The sequence below is a fragment of the Anneissia japonica genome, unplaced genomic scaffold, assembly GCF_011630105.1.
Source record: "Anneissia japonica isolate Jap-2015-1 unplaced genomic scaffold, ASM1163010v1 scaffold6417_len956965_cov193, whole genome shotgun sequence".
NCBI lineage: Eukaryota > Metazoa > Echinodermata > Crinoidea > Comatulida > Comatulidae > Anneissia > Anneissia japonica.
This window is the reverse complement of record NW_022713977.1, coordinates 25384-44835: the sequence shown is the minus strand read 5'-3', so window position 1 is coordinate 44835 and position 19452 is coordinate 25384. Positions and strand designations below refer to the sequence as shown.

The 19452-nt window shown below is 34.4% G+C and overlaps 1 protein-coding gene across 1 annotated transcript; it reads left to right on the top strand.

The window, feature by feature from the left end:
• The first annotated feature begins 1130 nt into the window (after positions 1-1130).
• Positions 1131-19225, top strand: LOC117108851 (protein Red-like). The gene is made up of 22 exons (XM_033251021.1): positions 1131-1233; positions 2398-2470; positions 3122-3247; positions 3736-3795; positions 4611-4680; positions 5142-5236; positions 5703-5817; positions 7685-7770; positions 8037-8101; positions 8683-8846; positions 9231-9339; positions 10562-10610; positions 10985-11147; positions 12217-12294; positions 12930-12985; positions 13751-13777; positions 14023-14088; positions 14888-14954; positions 15662-15750; positions 16150-16261; positions 17135-17172; positions 17997-19225. The coding sequence occupies exons 1-22, from the start codon at positions 1224-1226 to the stop codon at positions 18031-18033; spliced, it is 1755 nt and encodes a 584-aa protein (XP_033106912.1). The 5' UTR covers positions 1131-1223; the 3' UTR covers positions 18034-19225.
• Positions 19226-19452: the final 227 nt, after the last annotated feature.

The following is a 19452-nucleotide window of genomic DNA, read 5'->3' as shown; positions in this document are numbered from 1 at the left end:
GTTACTGGTGATAAAGTACTCCCATACATTTAAGCAATCAGTATTAGCTTATTTTCTAAAGCATATTCTAATGGTGTTTAGTCGATTACATGTGAATAAAAAATGTTTTACATCTTCAACACCATTATTACACAATTGGCAAGTGCCATCCACTATTGGGTACTCATTATGTCCTAATGGAGCTAGAGTATTTGGTAATTTAGGCTTGCACCCATAAAATCTGTCTGGTAAAAGTAAATATTTTTCCATATTCGGACTGCTCTTAATTGAAAAATATTCAGAAAGTGACGATTTTTTTAATATTTCGTTATTCCAAAAAGAAACCTAAGAATCAAGAAGTAACTCTTTGAAATCGTTAACCCAACACATATCGGATGCAACTCCAAGGCATGAATTTTCAAAGATTGAACCAATTTCCAACTTTATATCAGTACAAGTCTTGAAACTAGAGAACAGTTTAGCGTGGTGACTATTTAGACTGTATTAGCATAAGGTTTGTACATCTATGCTTATCTAAATTCATTACATGATTAATGTATTTAGCTCTAAGTATGTCTTGGTTTACTTTATTGGCACCCAACCTAGGTCCGCCCCATATAGAGCTTCTTATACTCTTAATACTGAATACTGCCTGAACACTGGACGAAGGCGACTGTATAATTTGTGTAGGTGGAGTCATGCTTACGACACATACAGTAGGCCTACAGTAAATAAGAGAATGCTGACAAACGGATTGTATCTACAATAACGGACTAATGACTTTAAGAAGTAGTCTAAAAAGTGTTTATTATACTGACTGGTACATCATATATACAAGTGTTAATAATAAGCATTTGGATATCGGCATCATCATGTTGGAATGCAGGATAGAGACTTAGTTCATAACATCCCTGGTTCTTGGGTGCCTGTCTTAGCATCAATCAATAAACCACTAACTCTAACCACTAAACTAATGAAGAGTTTCTTCCCCTCTATAACTATTGGTTTCACTATTAAATCTAAGTAATATATAACATATGTAAATATAGATAAGAATATCAGAGCATATCCTAACAGCGACCAACGATCAGAGCGTCAAGCTGGCCTGGCTGATAACCGTAAATGTCAGTCTGCCGCCCTCTATTTTAATTGTTTCATCTTAAACCTGTAACGTTTACAGGACTGTCTCGTTTTGTCTGTTCAAAGTTCGTATTTTCGGCTGAATTAACTAAACAAATTTCAAGATGCCTGAAAGTAACTACAATTTGATATAATTTCTTTATGGTTCTATGGATTTAAATGCTGAATTGATCCAGAATCGTTGCGTATATCATGTTCGCTAGCCTGCGTTTGAAGAGTAGAATCCGCCTAGGCCAGGGCAGGGCTTAGTTAAGGTTAGATTGCAGTAGCAAGCAGGCTAGTAGAACGCCTTGACTTGCCTAGGTGGACTATTCAGCGTAAGCTAGGCGCCTAGGCCTACAGCGTGAGTAGTCGGCAAGCTAGACATGCACTTGACCAAGCCGAGAATTGAGTTAGGCCTTTTATTTTTTTATGAGACTTATAATAGGGAGTGGAGTAGTTCTTGTTCGTGAGAAAAAAGTCCTGCTGTGACACGAACCCAACCAAAACAAGACCCAGTTCCTTGGTGGTTGGGATCACTCCTCGAGTCCTACTACTTTGTACTAGCCAGCTTCATGTTGTTGCCTTACGATATGCATATCATTATATTATTCAGGAATGTTATCCGTTAATAATATTATGAATGTTCCCTTTTAGTTGACAAACAGGTTTATATTTTTTTATCATCAGTAACCAGAATTTTGTCAAGTGAGAGCATGGACCTATTAATAAGGTCCATGGTAAGAGGAATCTTGCTTTGTTCTAAGAATTCAAATTTCATGTAAGCTTTTGCCTACAAAATTACGAAATTAAAACATGTGTATTTGGGATTGCACCACCCATTTTGAGTTTTATTATTAAGTATTATTAAACGCATCGTTTTGACTGAAAACATTTAAACTCCGGCCCGCCAGAGATTTTGATTCAGCTCGTGCAACATTGCTAAAAATCATTTTCCGGCCAGCTTAAAAAGGTTGAATACCCTGGCTCTAGGCTAGTCAGTCTTAATAATATGCTACGTAATGCTGATAAAAATCAGCATTTTCATATCTTATTTGTATCATACATCATGGTTGAAATGTTTGTGACCAAAACAGATAAAATTTAGCCTGAGTTTACCTGGGCTAGAGGACACTTTTATTTTATTTTATTTTTTTTTTCGGCTAGCTGGCTGGCTATGTGGAATAGCTTAACTAGCTAGTCATATATAAAATAGCGCCATGATAAGCTAAACTTATCTGGGCTAGGTTTAGCTGATAAAATGATAATTTTTCTAATAACTTTTGTTTTCTTTAATAGAAGGCGATGAGCCGTTTTCAAACCCATTGCCTCCGATGATGGAACGGAGGATGTCTGAAGACACTGAACCAGGGTAAGTTATTATGTTGCCATTTTTTTGATCAGGTCTTACAAAAAAGATTTACATTCATGTAAACTTCGGCGGTAATGGAGCTTTCTGGAGCGGTCAATTATATTTTACAACTGACCAATCAGAACAGTGCAAGAAGTATACGCATGTCAGCAAACATGCGTGTTGTCCCCTCAAATACACATGTTTACGTACATTTACACTGTCGTTTTGGGATCTTAACAAAAGTATCCAAGGGGTGGAGCTTAGCAGAAAGTTGTACTGATGTGACCCTGTTCTCTGTCATACATTGATTTTTCCTAATCTTTTATTATCTGAAATATTCTATGAAATGGTAGTACTGTATGATACTGTGTGAAGAAATTTTTTTATCTTATCTTTTATGAATTACTAGATTGTTGCAAAATATTCACTATTGGTTTATTAAAACTTTGATCAAACTATCAAATTTTCTTTGACAAAAACTGATGTATGGCCATAGTCATGATGTGCCTATATATGGTCATGATGTGATGTCATCTTGACCATATTTAGGCATGTCACAAGTTGAATGAATAATAGTGTGACAGGGCATTATAGCCTATTTTGGTACTACTAACTGTATTGTAGGCTCTGTATTATGGATATTATTCAATTGTTTTTATTACTTTTCAGAGGATCACAGATGACGAATGATGATTTCCGTCGTCTGCTTATGACACCACGTGCAACACCAGGTGAAGCACCACCATCGTCCTTGTCGTCGTCTTCTTCATCAAAGTCAAGGGAACACAAACCAAGGTTCATTTCTTGTCTTTTTTTATAATGATGTGTATTCTTTCCTGTTTTTTAATTCTTGATCTTTTTTTTTTATTCAATTAAAAAAAAAAACACACAAACTACATCTCACGTACTTAAATATTAAAAGACATAACATTAGTTACTAAAAGGATCAAATTAGTTATTTTTGTACAAAACACTGATTTAATTTTCATTTATTTTTTGGGTGGGGGAAACCCTTCTGAAACAAGCTTTCGGGTTTAAACGGTTATCCTCGGCTTTCCATGTTTTATTTATGTAATGGATGGTAAGAGCTTATGAAGATTTTCTGATCTTGTTTTTTGTATTAATTATTTTCATCACGATGATCAAATCATTTTTTATCTTTTCTTTGTAATGATTCATGGAAAGCAATAAATATTTCTTCCTTACTTGTTGATATTCAGACATTTTGATTTTTACCAGTTAATTTAGGGGTCATTTTCAAATATATTTTTCTGTTTTTCTAGCCTCCCCAGGGAATACAATGAAGAGGATGATCCAAGAGCTAAACGCAGAAAACGAAAAATGTATGTACTTTACACGTGTTGTTGTTATACAAAAACTTCATTTCAATAATAAGCTACAAATTATCTTTATACCAGAACGTAGTGCTGTAATGGTAAATGGTTTCAATGATTGATAGTTAGTGTCATTAATGCAAATATATGTTTCTTGATGAAGGTGACACTTTAGTTGTGTTTCAGCTTAAATATGTACTGTCCGGCCGTTCTAAGGCAATACAACATAACTTGAAATTTTCACTTCCCAAGAAAAATAAAGTTAAAGATTTGCTTGTTTGCAACTTGGCAACAAATTATCGTACCATTCTAAAAAATTTTCAGAAACAGAAATCATGTTTATTACATGTTTATAATAATTTATAAAATTATTATTTTTTAATTACAATTGTTTATGTTTTGCAAAGTTATTATTGATATTCACAGATACGTCAATCAGTTTGTCATGATTTTCAGACCTTTTACTATGAACATTCTTTTTTTTATCACTAAATTTTGGAATCTATAAATGTCTCAATTATTTAGAGCAGATTTTTTTTTAACCAAGAATCAACATAAAATCAGTTGATAAAACTTGATCGTCAACAATTGAATAGTATGCAATTTGATCTTATTTATCTAATGTAACAAAAACCTGTGACATGCCTGAATCAAATCATGACCGTTTATAGTCACATAATGACTATATATGGGCACATCATGAGTATATATAGTCACATAACGACTATATATGGGCACATCATGAGCATATATAGTCACATAATGACTATATATGGGCATGCAACCTTTTTTTTTTTATCATATTTAATTCTTTTTTTTCATAGATTCTATGCCAAATTGAAGAAGCAAGAAGCAGAGAGAGAAGCTGAGCTTGCCAAGAGATACAGGGACAGAGTAAGAATTCTTTGAACTTAAAAGATAACGGGCGAATCTTAATGCAATTTGTAAACATTTAAGACAACCCTTATATCATGAATGAAAGATATATTAGCTTCTTCAAAATTATCGCTTTGAGGACTGTCACTACAAGAATGTTTTTGATTGGTAAACATTGAGACTTGTGGCAGATCCAGGAATTCAAAATATTGGGGACCCAGAGAGGGACAAATGAGTGGGGTAAAGCTATACCACCTCAGACCCACAATAGTTGGGAGTGAGGTAAGAAATTTTATGATTATGGCACCTCTAGATGGCAAGATGGCATTCTCAATGATTATAATTTTATTTAAAATTTTCTTTTTGGAAAAACCTTCAGGGGTGGGCAGCCCAGTTTTCACCCTTCCCTTGAATCTGGCATTGGCTGTACATTTAAGATGAAAACATTTTGTAACCAATTCTGAAAACCTGTGTTACAGGCACGAGAGCGGCGTGAGGGAAAGACAGATTACGAAGAAACAGAAATTGTTAGTACCACTGCAAATTATCGCGCTGTTGCCCCAGATGTACAGTCGTAAGTATCCTTGTTTACATTTTCTCTTAAATTCATTTATATTTACACTAGCTGTTAGTTGGGTGTGGAGAAATCACGGACAAAAAATCTCTATGGTTCATTGCACACAATTATCACAGGTTTTAATCATTGATGTGCTGCTTTTGATGACTTGTTATGCTACATTATATGTACTTCCCTAGGTATTTTATCATAATTTTAAAAGACTTTCTTGTTGATGAGCATATTTATGTGCTCATAAAAAAAGTTGTTAGATAGTTAAAAAAATATTATCTTCATCAAACTGGGTAACATGTTTAGTTGACCCAGTTATCAGACTTGGTAACCTTTTCAGTTGACCTAGTTATGCTTTATAAACTAAGTCTCTTAATAAAGCTTTAAGTAACGTGTACGATGCAGTGTGTCCCTGACTTTATTGTAATTAGCAGTGAGGTCATAATTGCATGTGTTTCTTGTTGTTTGTTAGTGGTGACACTGCTGCTAATCGGCGTAAACAATTGATTGAAGAGAGTAAATACCTTGGTGGTGATATGGAACATACTCATTTGGTGAAGGGTCTGGATTACGCCCTTTTGCAGAAGGTAAGCTGCGTATTTACTCTACAGTTCCATTAATGAAAAAACTTAATAATGAAGGCTTTTGTCCATGTAGTTCAAATGGATTTTGCAACCAGTGCAGAAAAGTATGGATGTGTTTCTTTTAATTTTCATCTATATATTAATTCTGCTAATCGGCTTCACGTAACTTCACCTATCTCCTCTGAAACTGCTGGCAGGAATGTGCTCATATCTCAAACACTGGGGCTTCTATATGTCACGACCACATTACGCTACTGTTCAAGGCTGGATATTGGATAACAACGAAAAAACAGCCAAAAACCACCGAAAATTAGTGCCTGTTTCGCCATATTTTGCAAGTTGCTTACATCACGTAAATGCAATTAATCCTATCTATTCTGTACCGCAATGCTTAGGTCTAAAAACGATCGCGGCAGGCTGTAAAAGAACCAGTCTATGTTTTGCAGCTTCATTACGTCACCGCGCAGTACTTCTTATGTTCGTCAACAAAATGGGTGACAAGCATGTTCCCGTACTTCTTCAGAGTACACATTGCATTATACTGAATACATTGTAGTCTTATGGCTCAAAACATCAATAAATTGCATGTTTTATAAATCCATCAGGTAAAAATAAAGATACACCTGGGCTCAAGCCATGATATAACCTCGGCCTAATCATACAGGCTAGCCCTACACAAGCCTAGGCCTAGGCACAGACCTAGGTGTGGCCTAGCCTATGATGTCGATGCGAGATAGGCCTAGACCTAGGGGCCTATGCTCAGGTTAGTTAGCATAGATAGGGCCTATTCTCTATCTCTGGAATCCAGGTCAATTTGGATAGTGCATTAAAGTTTTAAGTTTATGGTCAAGCCAGCTCCACCATTCAATGCATTGAATTTACGTAAGCATATCGGGACAATGTGTATCTACAGGTTTTTTGAATGAATGTCAGTAATTCGGATACATAGCCTTACATGCATCTATATTCAAGAGAAACACTTCTCTCATGCCCAGCAAGGCTAGGCCTATTGTATATTGCTGTACTTTCACTAACAAGAGGGTAGCCCAAAGCAACAGGGGAAGATCCAGTAGGGAAGTCACAGGGAAGGGCTGCCCGCCCCATTTTGCCACTAATTCGTTGAAAATGTTGATGCAATATATGTGCTATTTGCTTATTGAATTAATCTGAAACTGTTGTGCACCCACTTCCCCCCGTTTGAAACATTCTGGATCCACCCTTCATCGAACTGCACAATAATTCCTCACAAGGACAATTCAGCAAGACACTTGAAACAAACTACAAACCCGTCCTTCAGAAAAATAATGACATGGTAACCATAGCATCCACAACGATTGCCTCCTCAACTTCCCCATTCAACATGGGTATATGCTAATTTATTAATTTTTTTTAAATTTATTTGTTAGTTATTTTTTAAGTATTTATTATTAGAATGTTAGTTTTCTGTATTATATTTTACCTATCTTTGGATGGGACCCTTTCAGGTGCGATCTGTCTGGGTCAGAGGGAACCTGGAACTCATCAAGGGTAGGGATGTTCACTTCCCGATTTAGTTCACACTTTTCCTTTTGTAAAGTGTGTCTATTGCTTCTGTTTTCTAAACTGAACTAATGATAGTTTAATATAATGTATATTGTGAATACTTACATGTCTAAGTAACAAATAGCCATTTCCCTATCAAGTGAAAAAATCTTTTACAAATCTTCTCGTAAATAATACTTAATACTGCCTAATAATAATAATGAGTCCTCAATCTCCGAATTATTGGTGTTTTCATTCTTTTTTAATATTTTATTTCTTTTTTGAATTTCAATTTTACCTGTTGTATTATTGACAATAAACTTACTTTGAACTTTGAACTTTTTTGCAGGTACGAGCTGAGATTACACACAAAGAGAGAGAAGAGGAAGAAGTGATGGAAGAGAGTTTCCAGAATGCAACCAAGGATGAAGCAATGTATGTTTTATATATATTAATGTTCAGAGTATTTAAAAATAGAGCACAACAACCCCACCCACCCTTACACACACAAGGTGAACTTCACCTGGCTTCAATGTGAAAATTTAGTAAACATTAGACAAAAATGTTCATATGTATATGAACACCGTTTTTTCATTGCTTTTGCAATTTATTTTACTTGGAGCATACATGCAAACCCACTCTTCAATATGTATATATACTGTATATATATATATGATTTTTAAAATTAATGTATATTTTAGGGAATCAAAGGAGGTAAAGAAAGCTGTGGTTGAAGATGAGCACATTTCTTTCAAGACAAGATTGGGTAAGTACTCTATACAAAAAGGTCAAAGGTAAAGGTAGAAGAATAACTCGCCTCATTGTTCTATCTTGCATGTGGGCGTGGTACGTGACTACCTATATAGTTTAAATTAGTTTGTTTTATTGATGAATGACTAAAATCGCCATATATTTGCTGCTGTTGATGCTCGGACTCTCAACCTCATTGTTAGGGGTTTGAAGGTTTCGCTGTGCAAGTCGCTTTTGTCCCTGGAAATTTTATCTGTGTTTGTCTGTCTCTACCCAGTAGTATAAATGGGCACAGTCTGGACCAAACACTTAAGGAAGAGGGAGTATACTGGCTATTTGGATTAATGAATCTTTATTGTAAGAGCCAATATACACTACTGCCTTTATTATACTGCCCTTATCGGATCTTTCGAGATTACGAGAACTTGTTTTTTAAACACCGAATAAGATTGGATGACTACTGTATACTCCTAGTGTGATCACATACTTTGAATTATTTTTTTAAAAACTTTAGTTCAAAAGTGAGTTGACTTTTTTCAACTCCGTTAAAAGAAATCAATAGAATCAAAAACGATGACTTAAAATTTCTGTCCTCAGGTAAGAATGTGTACCGTGTATTATTCAAGAAGCGGCCACCAGAACGTAATGAGCTGTTTTTGCCCGGACGTATGGCGTACAAAGTTGAACTTGACGATGACTACGCAGAAAGTGATATCCCAACTACCGTGATACGAAGCAAAGCCGACTGTCCGACTATGGAGGTGAATATGTTAGCATAAGCTGGACACACAAACAAATACATCAAATTCAAGGAAAACTAAACTTGATAATTTACAGGCCAAAAAACTGTTGTATCCCTATATATAGTTATGACATGCCTATATATGGTCATGGTGTGCCTATATATGGTTATGATCTCAAGACTATCATGTTTTTGTATTCTGACCAGTGTTTGGTCAAACACATGCCTAAATATGGTCATGATGACATGATATCATGACCATATATAGGCATGTCAACTATATATAAGAGAATTTGAGAGTCTGGAAAGAGCTTTATAAACAGAAGCAATGACACATGATTTGTGTTTAAGGGTTGTCGACGACAATTGTATTTTTTAATTCAATTTTTGTTTTTACTTCCAGTCACATACAACGCTTACTGCGAACGATATCGTGATCAACAAACTGACTCAGATCCTTTCATATCTGCGTCAAGGCCAACGGGGAAGAAAGATGAAGAAGAAAGAAAAGGGTAAGCAGACTATTTACTTTTATACTATCTCTAATGATATAGTAGTACTGTCTCAATGATATAGTAGTACTGTCTCAATGATATAGTAGTACTGTCTCAATGATATAGCTGTCTCAATGATATAGTAGTACTGTCTCAATGATATAGTAGTACTGTCTCAATGATATAGTAGTACTGTCTCAATGATATAGTAGTACTGTCTCAATGATATAGTAGTACTGTCTCAATGATATAGTTTTACTATCCCTCATGATACAGAAGTACTATCCCAAATAAAAAATATTAGTACTATTCCTAATGAAAAATAGTACTGTAGTCCTAATGGTAGACTAGCCCTGATTTATCATTTTTTTTGTATGCTGGCCCCATTCAACATGTTGTAGCTTATGATTGGGCAGTATACTGGGAGACAATCCATTACTGTTTTCCGAAGAGTGTACTGCCTACTTCAACATGCACATCGACTAACAGCTTAAGCGTCTTATTGCGAAAGACGGTTTGTTTTGAAACTTTCGTTGAAAGCCCTTATGTTGAAACACAAGGGGAATAGTGATGGGAATTGAGCTTGGAACCAAGAGATTAATATGCATACTGTTAGTATAGACTTAGTGTTAATGTTATCATACCTATATGATATATTTATTTGTTTTATTTTATTTCAAATCATCCAACAGCGAAAAGCCATTTACATGATGCCTTTAATACATTATATAAAAACATTAAAAATACTGTAAAAGAAAATTATTAATTATTAATACAATTTTTATATTGGAAATTTTAAAAAGATATTGCATATACATAAAAAATACATCACAAAAATAATACTGGTAGAACACATAATCCATTATATAAATAGTTATTATTATAATAAATTAATCAAATTTGTCAATGTAATAAATTATAGTATATTTTTGTAGTTTCTCTATATAACAATTTGTAATCTGATCGTATAATGCTGCCTGTTTTTATTGTATTTTATCAATTTTTATGTAAAGCGTATTGAACAGTATTCTGAAAATGCACTATATAAATTCATATTATTATTATTATAAAAAAATAAAAATACTGTACAAATAAATTATTAATTATTAAAGAAAATTATAATATTGGAAATTTAAAAAGATATATTGCATATAAATCATACTACATTTCATTTTATTCAAGCATAATAATGTTATAATAATCCCAACATTATGGATTGTAATAATATTTATTTCTGTAGGAAAATTGAAGGAAGAAATGAAGGAGAAACTACCTGGACATGATGATAAGTAAGTTAAAAAAAAAAAAACTTAATTTGAAACTTAACTTAAGTTGTATTCTATTTTTGTAATCACTGCGATAACATTGATAATTAATCCGTACAACCATGTACATAAATTTGATATGCGAAAATGTATCATTAGGTATTTTTGGCAAGTCTTTCATATATTAGGCTGTTGTTTTATGTAAAATAAGTATCCCATATGTTTTTCATTTGTGATATTGTTAAAGTGGATTGCTATAAGCTTACAGGAACAGATGGTAATCACACATTGTTCCTCGTAATCCTGTTGAAATGCAATTATCCTTAGGTCTATTCTGTGATTGGCTATAGTGTATATCCTGTGAAATGTTTTATATTAAGTTGTGATTTTTCTTCAAGCATTTTCAATGATGTTTCGGATTACGCCTTGTCGTTTGTGAAGCCAAAGACGAAGGAGGAGAGGCGAGAAAAAAGCAGCAAAATGCGAGACCGCGGAGAACGTGGTGACGATCGAGATATCAAATCGAGAAGCTACTTTGAAAAGCCCCAAGATCGAGATGAGGTATTGTATTATCAACATGATATAGAGTACAACGTTGTTACGTCACGATACCACATGATACTATTCTGTTGACTGGATCCATATCTCCACTGACAAACCATTGATCCCAGTTTCTAACATAATTTCTAACTTTTCTTTGTAAATTTTATTTGATGATTAAATATACATTCGATGACTAATGACTAATATGGTGAACTTTTTTGTTTTTAGTACATTTTGATGGTAAATTATTAGGTTTTAAAATGCCTATTCCAGAAAGCCTATTCTAAACGGCTGAATCATTATGAAGTCATACAGGTGTGACAGCTAAAACAAGGTCTGGTTGACAACAAAGGGCGCCACCTGGTGTTGTGACGGCACATGCGTTGTACTCTATAGTTGATGAAAATCATATTTTAATCTATTATATATATTATATAGTTATATATTTATATATTATAATATACAATAACAATATTAATTATACTGATAAATTTCAAAAATACTGGTGATAATAATAATAATAATAATAATTAATAATAATATCTATATTTTATTAGTTTATAACAGAAAATCTAATTCATTATCTGTTTCAATCTACAGTTACAAGTCATAAGTTGTTAAAAATAAATAAATAAATAATGTTTGTTGGTTTTGTTTTTATGTATATATTTTTTTGTTGTTCATTCTTAAAGCTCTTGCTAGCTCTGAATACCCCTTTTCCATTTATCGTTGTGTATTGTTACTTAATTATTTATCAATTTTGTATTGTCTTGAATTGTAGTACGATTTGTATTGTCTTTTTTCTGATAAATGGAAATAAAGTTATTTAAAATTTTTTGATATTATATATTATAATCTATTATATATTAATATTATATATTAAGCCCTGTCCAGATTATCAAATTTTCTTTGAAAAACAATTTGTGACATGATAGTCTTAGTCCAGAAAAGGCTTAGGCTTAAGAAACAAATCTGCTTGTGTATGCCTTGGATTTATATAATTTTTTCCCCAGGGTCCCAAAATGCATTGATAGCCCTCTTGATGATTTCATAGACATAATTATTAATGACATTGATTTACTTTTAGGGAATGCAAGATACAAGACCAAGTGGATCTGGCAGGGATCTTGTGCAAAATATCATCAAAAAGTATGGAAATGCCAAGGTAAGGAGGTCAGGTCATAGGTCATACATTCCATGCTGTAGTCTTTTGGCATAAATGCAGGACTTTTCCGAAGTGCCAATCAAATGACTAATCAGAACAGGCAAGGTGTACGCGTGTCTCTAACAAGCATGCATGTTGTCTCACAGACGCACATGTTGGCGTATGTTTAATACTAGGGAGCTTTCGACTGCACGACAACGGTAGGACGTAGAACGTAATGACGTCACTAAATGTCTTCTGCGCATGCGAGAACGTTAAGGTCACCTTGTCAAGTAGATTCTGGAACGCAATTTGGCTAAATCTATGTATGCAGAGAATGTAGGACGCCGGGTAAGACGGTCACGCATAAGTGCTTCCGTTCTAGCGTCGCGTCGTCGCACAAATCGAAAGCTCTCTAATGTCGTTTTGTGGGACCTTATCAACAAGGGCGAGGCTTAGCCGAGAGTTCCGTTGTTGAACGTGATTCTGGTGTAGTATTGGCTTTGTCATTATGATATGTCCATGGATGTTTGTTATTTCTAGAAATGTAGTGTGTTTTTATAATATTTTTATTTAATAAAGAAACAAAGAAATAATTTGGAATTTACTGTATATTTTAGAATTGTACAGTGCTTTAAGTTTCTTTTTATTTATAGCCAACACCTGAGCCAGAGTCAAGATTTGCTGGGACCTTCACATCTGTTGACAAGAAATATCCTTTAGTTATGCTTCAGACAATTACAAGTTATGATGTCTTTAATCATTATTAAGACAATAATGAGTTACAATGTCATTAATCTTTAAGACAATAATGATGTCATTCAGACAAGTTGTGATGTCATATTTATTAAGACAATTACAAGTTAAGTCATTCATGCTGTAATTAGTCATGTCATTTAGAAAAAAACAAGTTACTTTACTAATTACCGTAAATGCTTGAATAAACGCCGCTTTCGAAATTGGCGCCGCTCTTGAATATGTGCCACACCAAATCTGTTTTTTTTTTTTCGCTAAGCGCTGCTCTCGAATAAGTGCTGCATTGAAGCCTCCTAAAATGTTATAAGCACCGCAGCGCTTATTTGAGCATTTACGGTATTATATTGTAGAAGCGGTTTGGCGTAGCGTGAAAGGTTTGGTTCCCAAACTTGAGATCGGGGATTCAATACCTCACTGTGCATTTTGCTTGTGTCCTTGAGCAAGGCACTTTATCTGCATTGCTTCTCTCCACCCAGGAGTATAAATAAATACAGCAGCAACACTCAAGCATGTGGATCTAATGACCAGCGCTTCGTATTTGCAAAGAAAGGCACTATATAAATAACCAAATATGAATATGAATATGATTTAGAAAGCAGTAAATTAAAAAGCCAGTATGACATTAACAGTTTTGATAATTATATTTGGCCAATAAATAGATTTTAAATATTAACAAAATGTAAATTTCTCCCTTGTGTTACATCTTTAACTTCAGAACTACATCAGAGAGACATGATGAAAAGCGAGGGTAAGAATCCATTTCAAATTATTATTCTTGTGATAATTATGTTAAATCATGTTGATCATAATCATGTAAAATTCAGTGTAATAGTGATAATAATAATTATGATTATGATAATGATGGTGATTTTGTGTTAGATTATGTTATAATTTGGATTTATGTTTCAAATCATGATAATAATGATGTCAATGGTTGTGGATGATGCAAACCAGAAAATATTTAATGTTGATATATATCTTCCTCTTGTGAAGGCGGGGCAAACATAGAGGAGGTAAATCAGAAGACCCTGGTGGAAGCTATGCAGAATGTTATCCTGGGTAAGTATGGCTTGGATAATCCTCTTCTATGTCTATTAATCGTCTTGGAGATTTGGTTTTAGCAAGGGATATTTAAATAACCCCATATTTGGGCGTGCGTTGTGCAATTTGGTCTAAATAATAATATAGAGCATGAAATAGAATAAAATCAATAATATTCTATATCTAATATAAGTACTAAAAGTTATTAATGAAGGGAAAATTTTGATAGATATTTTAGTGATAATAATTTTGATAATGATTATTTTTATATTCAAATCATCACATGAACATTATGGGATTCTGCTTTAAAGTTGGAGTGGAGTTGAATAGCTTGGTGGTTAAGATGCTTACCTTCCAATCCCAGGGTCCTGGGTTCAAATCCTGCCAGTTGCAGGATTTTTTCTCACGACAAAACAACTTCACTCATATTGAGATTTAGTTTGTGTAAAGCATCGTGTGTGTATGTTTGACTTGTGTAAGGGATTGTCACCTACAAGTAGGATAGTGATATATTCGCTATTGACAATCCTTGGCACATGTATTGTGTGCCTAAAGAAAAAGGAAAAAAAAAAAACAAAAAAAAAAAGGAAAAAAAAAAAAAAAAGAAAGAAAGAAAAGGTCATTGCATAATTAATTGAAATAAAGTTTCCCTCCAATTAAAGACCACCTCAATAGTCTTTAGAAAAATAATCATTATAAAGATAAAAGATTGGTGTTCATCCAGGACCACAGAAAAGTAGTCTTTATGGGAGGGAGATGTATATAACTAGTATAATATATGAAATGTTGAAAATAATTGTAAATTGTTCAATGTTAGGTTAATGGAGAGCATTGATGCATGTGATGATTCTGATGATGAAGCAGATTACAGTAAGATGGACTTGGTAAGTTATTTTATCTAATAGTTATTGTGGTATCAGAAGGTCTTCTTCAAGTGGCCGTATACATAGGTCCATCCTTCAAATGACCTCATGATCTATAACCGCAGGGTAACAGAGAATGTATGGACCAGTACAACTGGTAACCCCCTTCTCGAAAGATGTACAGGGTGCTTTAAAGTGTACATGAGCCAATTGTGTACACTGTGCCCACGTTTTATAGTTGTTATCGGAGCGGACTTGTTTCACCCCCAGAACCATGATAGGTTAGCGTGCCGCTCGAATCAGCGCCGATATCATGGCTGTAGGCTGTGGCGCCCCTGTCTTAACCGTTCAGTCACTCAAATTTGTTGTCTTCAGGGGCGGATCCAGAGATGTCCAAAAGGGGGGGGCCCGAAATTTGGGCAGATCGAGCCAACAATGTCCTAGGGGGTTAGGGAGCATGCCCCCGCTAAATTTTTGTGTTCTAGATGCCCGAAAATAATATTTGAATCGTTGTGGGCTATCATTTTTTTCTTTTTCTTTCTTTTTTTTCTCTTTTTTTTAACCTCCCAAAAGGCCGCCCCCCCCCCCAAATCCGCCCCTGGTCTTTGTATGAATGCTTTTTGACTCAGTATTTACTTTTGTGGATGTCATTCGATTTTGTTGTCTTTGTATAAATGCTTATTGACTCAGTATTTTCTTCTGTGGATGTTTTTTTCTACAATCTTCAGGGTAACAAGAAAGGACCGCTGAGCCGTTGGGACTTTGAGACCCAGGATGAATACAGTAGTTATATGAACAACAAAGAGGCCATGCCAAAGTAAGATCTTTTATATGTGCCATGAAATAAATAAATAAGTAAAAATCTTCTTCATGTGTCATTTCTGCCATAAATATAGGGCTCTATTCTCCTCCATTTTTTTGTTCCCTGCTGATTAAATATATTGATTGGTCTTAAATTTTAATTTAAATCATTGAGTTTCTTCATGAATTTACATATCTATACCAAAGTTATTATCAACCTGTTGTTTACTTTTTTTGACTAAGTTTTGGACACACATGCATACACATACCAATCCTTTTTGATTGATGGTTTCACTGTCTTCCACTGCATCGCTTTCCCTTTATTTTTTCTCAGAACGTCGGCATAATTTTTTATCCTTCTTAAGTATGCCCAGAGATGCATCCCATTAGGTGCATGTTTACTATTTGTTTTCAGGGCTGCATTCCAGTTTGGCTTGAAAATGTCTGACGGACGGAAAACACGAAGAGTAGGAGGTCAAAAGAATGAGAAGGCTGAACTTGACAAGGAATGGAACAAGATTCAACAGGTATCATTATATATTTTCTGTTTTACTAGGAGTCATGGGAGAAAAAGCTGTAATGTCCAGTCCAACGTGGTTTATCGTTGGGGACAGTCTTAGGCTGTCGTGAGAAATATTACACATGTTTATTAAGACAGCTGTTCTACAGCGCGACTGCCCCCAACACAAAACATCATGTCTGTGTTTAACTCACACAGACCCGACGGGACAACAAATTGTGTCGGGCTGTGTCGTACGACGCTGTCTGAGCTGGCCTTTAGAGACCTAGCGATACTCTGCTTATAGGCCCAAATTAACAATGGTTAAAGTGCGATTTTTCAAGGTGAAAAAACTTAACTACAAGAAAATTAACTAATAAATGAAAATTATTAACCATGAGAAAGTTAATAATAAGATAAAAAAAAAGATAAGCCTTTAATTTCTTGTTAAATACAAGTAGTGAAGAGGCCTCACAAAGACCAGCCGGTAATGAATTCGACAACTTTAGGGCAGCTTCAGAGAAGGCCCCGCTGCCGTAGGTCTTTGAACGTGATGCCGGAAGTGATGGAATAGATGTATCAGCAGTTGATCTCAAATTATATATGACAAAAACATGTGACATGCCTCAATATTGTTATGACATCACGTCATGGCTATATATGGGCGTAAAACTGTTTTTGTCACGGAAAATGTGATAGTGTGTGGACAGCTTTAAATTGAAGTAAACAGATCCTAAGCTCTGTCCACACACTATCAAATTTTCTTTGACAAAAAACTGTTGTATGCCCATATATAGCCATGATGTGCCTATATATGGTCATGATGTGATGTCTGGACTGGGCTCTAATTAAATTCTATAGAATAATGTATTGCCAACAATTTGTTCCTTCCATATTTCAGATTATTGCCAAAAGGAAGGCCACAGGCACTGGTGATGGGTAAGTGATAGATCTCTTAAAATTGTTCAAGTTATCATACAGAACTCTACATCTACAGTATTTATTTAAACTTTAAAATGTATTGTTACTATTGTTAAAAAAAATAATGAAAATCATTTTTGAAATTACATGGGTGTATGCAAGGGAGTGAGGGAGGGTCAGAAATGTTGTACGACACCCCCACCCCTCCCAAAAAAAATGTTCAAAGGTCCACATTTTTTCCAAAGACATTTTTTCTAGGGCCTTTTCACAATGACATAAATTTTAAAGCATTGATGAGGTACCAGCAATGAGTCCAAAGACCTTGCCAATTGCATGACGTAATTTATCTCAATTCCAGCAATTCTGAAACTGAGCCTGCCATCCGCTTCAAGCTGGTCTCCCACTGAAAATGTCCAAAAAATTATAATCACAACACACCCAGAAAAAATCCTGCATAGTGCATTTAACAAATGTTTACCATCATTTTTACAGCAAAATGATAGAAACACTTTTAGTCACTGGAAGTGTTTTATTATTTTTATTATAATTATCCAGTTTAAAATCAGGGTAGACATTTTGTAAATTCAATAATTTATATACCCCAATTGATAATTTGTATGTCAGTGAGCAAGTTAATTTCAAAATTATTTTGTTTGATTTTTTTGGTCATTTTCAATACAATACATATACAATTAGGTGTACTGTATTAGTAAGCATTATATTATTATATTGCCTCTCAATGTTTCCTGTGTTTATATTGCTATTGGTATTAATATCAGGATTATCATTCTTGTCTTTGATATTATTGATGTTTTATTTGATGTTTTCTTGTCTTTTTATAGGAGTGGAGGAAATTACAAAAAATCCAAAGGATATTAACCTTAGCTGAGAGTTTAATTAACCATGTGGAATTTTTGAAATGATTTAACCCTTTGTACCCTGCATTATTTACATCTTGCGGCACCCTCACCCTCAGTTATTTGGACAAAATATGCTCTTTTTTTAATTACAACCATTACCACCACCTCCTATGCCTTGTACCGCTACCATAGCCATCCATCAACCTGACACAAAACTATCATCACTACCACTGGCACTAGCACAATCGTGATCAGCCTAGGCCACACTTTCACTTTCCAAATCACTTCCTGGATAATCATCATCATCAATATTTTCTTGGGAGTCATCAAGTATCAATCGTAAAGCATCGTTGGTATTTATTGTCAAATTATTCAATATAAATTTGTTTTTTCAAAAAAAATCCACACGTACAAGGCTGTCAGAATGACTTGCGAATGATGATGTCACAAAAATTACGCCATATTACTCATACTGGTCAGGTGATTACCCCGAATAAGGTCACCTGACCCGCAAAGCCGGTATACCGGTCTTTCAGGTTATTGCAGCGTAAGCGCACGGCCGTTTTACCGGCCTTCCGGGTTCAAAGGGTTAAGAATAATGTCCAGTTAGATAATTTAATAGTTAGTAGTAACAATTTTAATTTTTCTTTTTCAAGTACTGCATGCTTTTAAGGAAAAAGTGCAAATAATTTTGGTTAAAGGTAGGAAATATTTTAAGATCAAGAAAATGAGTTCTCGTTACATAGCAAATAACACAAATGAACATGCTAGTGAGCCCATTGCAACCTGGGACCTTCTTCTGTCTATGCAGACAGCGTAGTACAGTATGCAGAATGCATTCAGAATGTCAAGTTCGACATTATAACACTCGGTATATAGTTAGCAAACTCCATCCGGGACTCCATCACACCTTAACTCTAATTGGTTCAATATAATGAATACATTACCTTTCTACTACATGGCAACAAACAAGCACTAAACACCCTCAACTTTAATTGGTCGGAATATGATGAATACATTACTTTTCTACTACGTGGCAACAAACAACATTTAGGCTACATGTCACGACCCCTGAGCTGATGTCCATTCAGTATTTAGACTGTATATAGCGGCAATTGTTTGTTTAGTAATTGTTCTCAGTTAGCACTGATGATGCCTGTAGGAAACAGTGGAAACATATGTTTGCAAATAAATGGTTTATTTCATTAAAATTTGTGTTATCTTTTTTTTGCTTCAGACTTTTGGTTTTATTATTCATGATTTGCAGCAGTGAAGTTGGCAAGTCAAAATTGAGAAAGCTAGAAAAACTACTCAAGAAATCATGAATTGAATTATTATGAAAACTAAGAAAAAGTGGCCAGAAAATCTTCGTCCTGTACCGTTTGTTTAAAATTCATATCGAATTACAGTCGGGCCCATTTTCAAAATAATTTATAAC

What these genes read in the sequence shown, in the direction of transcription:
- LOC117108851 (XM_033251021.1), top strand. An exon ending in CCAAGAGATACAGGGACAGA is followed by an intron (nt 4,681 to 5,141) that starts GTAAGAATTCTT and finishes CCTGTGTTACAG; the next exon opens with GCACGAGAGCGGCGTGAGGG. An exon ending in ATTACGCCCTTTTGCAGAAG is followed by an intron (nt 5,818 to 7,684) that starts GTAAGCTGCGTA and finishes ACTTTTTTGCAG; the next exon opens with GTACGAGCTGAGATTACACA.